At 38.8% G+C, this 3,345-nt stretch overlaps 1 protein-coding gene across 1 annotated transcript; it reads left to right on the top strand.

Annotated features, from left to right (window-relative positions):
* Positions 1 to 446: 446 nt before the first annotated feature.
* On the top strand, positions 447 to 2,984 carry LOC113296328 (7-deoxyloganetin glucosyltransferase-like). The gene is made up of 2 exons (XM_026544636.1): positions 447 to 1,318; positions 1,469 to 2,984. The coding sequence occupies exons 1-2, from the start codon at positions 793 to 795 to the stop codon at positions 2,446 to 2,448; spliced, it is 1,506 nt and encodes a 501-aa protein (XP_026400421.1). The 5' UTR covers positions 447 to 792; the 3' UTR covers positions 2,449 to 2,984.
* The last annotated feature ends 361 nt before the right edge of the window (positions 2,985 to 3,345 follow it).

Here is a 3,345-nt window from a genome sequence, read left to right as displayed (position 1 = left end):
ATATTGACGGCTCCTTCTTTCATACGACCCATACCATAAAAGACTGGGAAATGGAGTGGACTATTAACCATGAAAAAAATTATAGGATGTTGCAGGACTGTCAGGTGCAGATCCGTACCGAAGCAGTGAGTGTTGAGGCATTGAAAGCTCTCAGATGGACTGAAAGATGAAACTCTCACATGTTTTATTCGAGTTAGATAACGCTAATGCTACTCATGTAGCAGATTGTGTAACTCGATTCGCTAGGAAATCTAGAATTATTGAATACTGGTGTAGCAATTTCTCTAGCTTCATAGGAAGAAAGTTGGCAAAAAGAAGTAACTATGTAATCTTCTTAAATCAATGAATTTCTTGTCTGCATCAGGAAAAAGCAACAAAACGTCATTGACTAATTTTCGTCATCCTTGGTACATTTAGAGCAGTTCACAAAGAGCCGTCGTCACCAATGCACAAAATATGGACTACTTGGGAAAACCACCTTCGTTCAAACATGGAGAAACTTCTTGCCGTTTGCCTTCAGACTTTTCATATCACTATGGTGCCAATTTTGACAGAAAGATACATGCATGTTTTACAAAATACTCTACGTCTCTTATTGGTGCGCGGGCCCAAAAACCAGAAATGTTTCCGTCAACAAACAAAACGTTATCAATAAAATACATGGTCTACAAAAAAGGTTGGATTCCTTGTATCGTTTATGCGCTTTATAAAAAAGACGAAAGGCCTCTTCTTCTGCATTGTCGTCCTACTTCTGGCAGTGAGATACAGGCCAGCTAGCATACTGCAGAAGACATGAAGCCTCATGCTGTTTTCGTTCCAGTCCCAGCACAAGGTCATGTGACTCCCATGATGACACTAGCTAAACTTTTTCACTCCAAAGGATTTCATATAACCTTTGTCAATACGGAATTCAATCACCAACGGTTAATAAATTCGAGAGGACCTGATTCCGTTAGAGGTTTGCCTGACTTCAGGTTTGAAACAATCCCCGACGGCCTTCCCTTACCAGACGATTTAAATGCCACCCAACCCGTTCCAGATCTCCTCCACGCTTTCAGAAACAATATGCTATTACCCTTTCGGAACCTAATCCAGAGACTGAACAACAACAGCAAGAGCAGTTTATTATCACCTTCTTCTGAGAACATCCTACCTCCTGTTACATGCATAGTTTCGGATGGAATGATGAGTTTTGGTCTCAAAGTTGGCGTTGAACTTGGTATCCCAGTAGCTCTATTCTGGACTGCTAGTGCTTGTGGACTCATATGTTACTTACATTTCTCCCAACTCATCGAAAGAGGTCTCGTACCACTGGAAGGTAACAATATTAGTGCACCCTATAAAAAAAATAATCAGCTATCGAAAGTAAATATCCTAATGTTGAAAGATCTTTATGATTGGAGTTCAGAATTTATGTTTTAATGTCATGGTTAACTGAACTTAATTTATATACATGCAATTTTCGCAGATGAAAGTGATCTAACAAATGGGTATCTAGACACCAAAATTGACTGGATACCAGGAATGAAAGATATCCGTTTAAGGGATCTTCCTAGTTTTGTTCGAACCATGGATACACGCGACATTTATTTTGACTACTTCATCAGAGAACTTGCAGGAATGAATGAAGCTACAACTTTGATTGTCAATACGTTTGATGCTCTAGAGAAGGACGTTTTGGATGCACTCAAGTCTGAGCAGTTATCGCTACCTCCTCTGTACACAATCGGTCCTGTACACCAATTACTTCACCATGATGCCACAACAGGAACTATGAAAAACCACCCAAGTGCAAAAACAACATCTATAGGGATAAATTTATGGAAAGAAGAAACAGATTGTCTTAAATGGCTTGATTCCGGAAAACCAAACTCAGTCGTCTATGTTAATTTCGGAAGCATCACTACAATGACAACTCAACAGCTTATTGAGTTTGCTTGGGGGTTAGCTAACAGCAAACACTCATTCTTATGGATAGTTCGATCGGATATTGTAAAAGGTGACACAGCTAATTTGCCACCGGAGTTTGCGGAAGAAACGAAAGAAAGAGGCTTGCTAGCTAGTTGGTGTCCACAAGAAAAAGTATTAAATCATCCGGCTATAGGCGCATTTTTGACACACAGTGGTTGGAACTCAACAATAGAGAGTATTTGTGGTGGAGTTCCGGTTATTTGTTACCCTTTTTTCTCTGAACAACATACGAATTGTAGGTACTCGTGTATTGATTGGGGAATCGGAATAGAGATTGATCATAAAGTGACAAGAAATGAGGTTGAGAAGTCGGTGAAAGAACTACTGGAAGGTGAAAAAGGCAAGGAAATGAAGCATAGAGCCATGGAATGGAAACAAAAAGCCGAAGATGCAATTGCACCTGGCGGCTCTTCCTTTGTCAATCTCGATGAATTAGTTAATGAATTGTCACAAACAAGTAAGCAATCGGAAATATGAACGGAGTAGTCTCGCCTAGTGAAGAAGAGTTTCTTGCCTAGTGGTACCGCCGCCTATTTAATAAAGTAGCGTGTGTTTCTCCTAGCTGTATGCATTTTAGCATTTCATAAATCTCATGGTCCCCGATTGTTGTAATTTCTCTTCTTGTTTCGCTTCTTAGTTTGGGCTTGTTTTAGCTTATACTTGTCCAGTGTTGGCTAAATAAAATCGTCCAATATTGATTTTGGATTGAGAATAAGCCATAACTCAAAATCTTAATCTGCTTTTGTTGAAAAGTGAGACCAATCGACACTCTATGGTTTTTGAGCTATAATAGGAAAGAAAAAGTTTGTTCTAGAAGGAACTAGTATGTTCCGTTAGTTTTGCTTGTGTAGGAAGTCTTTTAGTTTCCTTGCTTAGAAGGTTATTTTTATGTTAGGAAGTTACGCCTTATTGGAATTGTTTTTACGCGGTTTGGTTTAGTATAAGTATAGGCTTTGAGCCAAAGGAATTGTAACATCAGTACGTATTCAATTGAATTCCTGTCTTCGACTCTATTCTTGTGTTCTGCTTTTGTAATATTTCCTCTGATTTACGTGTTTTGCTCTGTTCTTGATAAGTAGAAGAAGATTTGGGTTTAACAGCTACCTTTTGTATCGACCATATAGAACTATGCATTTTTTTTTGGACAATTATAAAAACGGTTTTTTTTTTCTATTAACAGGCTGGAGAACTGACCCAAGTCCAAAACCGTTTTTCATAATTCTACGTATATTTCTTTTACCTTCTGCAATTCAGTCCTTTCCGCTCCCCACAACCAAGCCCCCTTTGTTTTCCCTGAAACCCTAAAAAATAATCAACTGCTTCTCCTCAACTATTATTTCAATGGGGAACTTTAATATGCTCCCATTCGAAGTC

This window comes from Papaver somniferum, chromosome 7, assembly GCF_003573695.1.
Source record: "Papaver somniferum cultivar HN1 chromosome 7, ASM357369v1, whole genome shotgun sequence".
Classification (NCBI taxonomy): domain Eukaryota; kingdom Viridiplantae; phylum Streptophyta; class Magnoliopsida; order Ranunculales; family Papaveraceae; genus Papaver; species Papaver somniferum.
Note: the sequence above shows the minus strand (reverse complement) of the source record. Positions and strands in the feature narration are given on the sequence as shown.

What these genes read in the sequence shown, in the direction of transcription:
- LOC113296328 (XM_026544636.1), top strand. Translation starts at nt 793, where the DNA reads ATGAAGCCTCATGCTGTTTTCGTTCCAGTCCCAGCACAAGGTCATGTG. An exon ending in AGGTCTCGTACCACTGGAAG is followed by an intron (nt 1,319 to 1,468) that starts GTAACAATATTA and finishes CAATTTTCGCAG; the next exon opens with ATGAAAGTGATCTAACAAAT.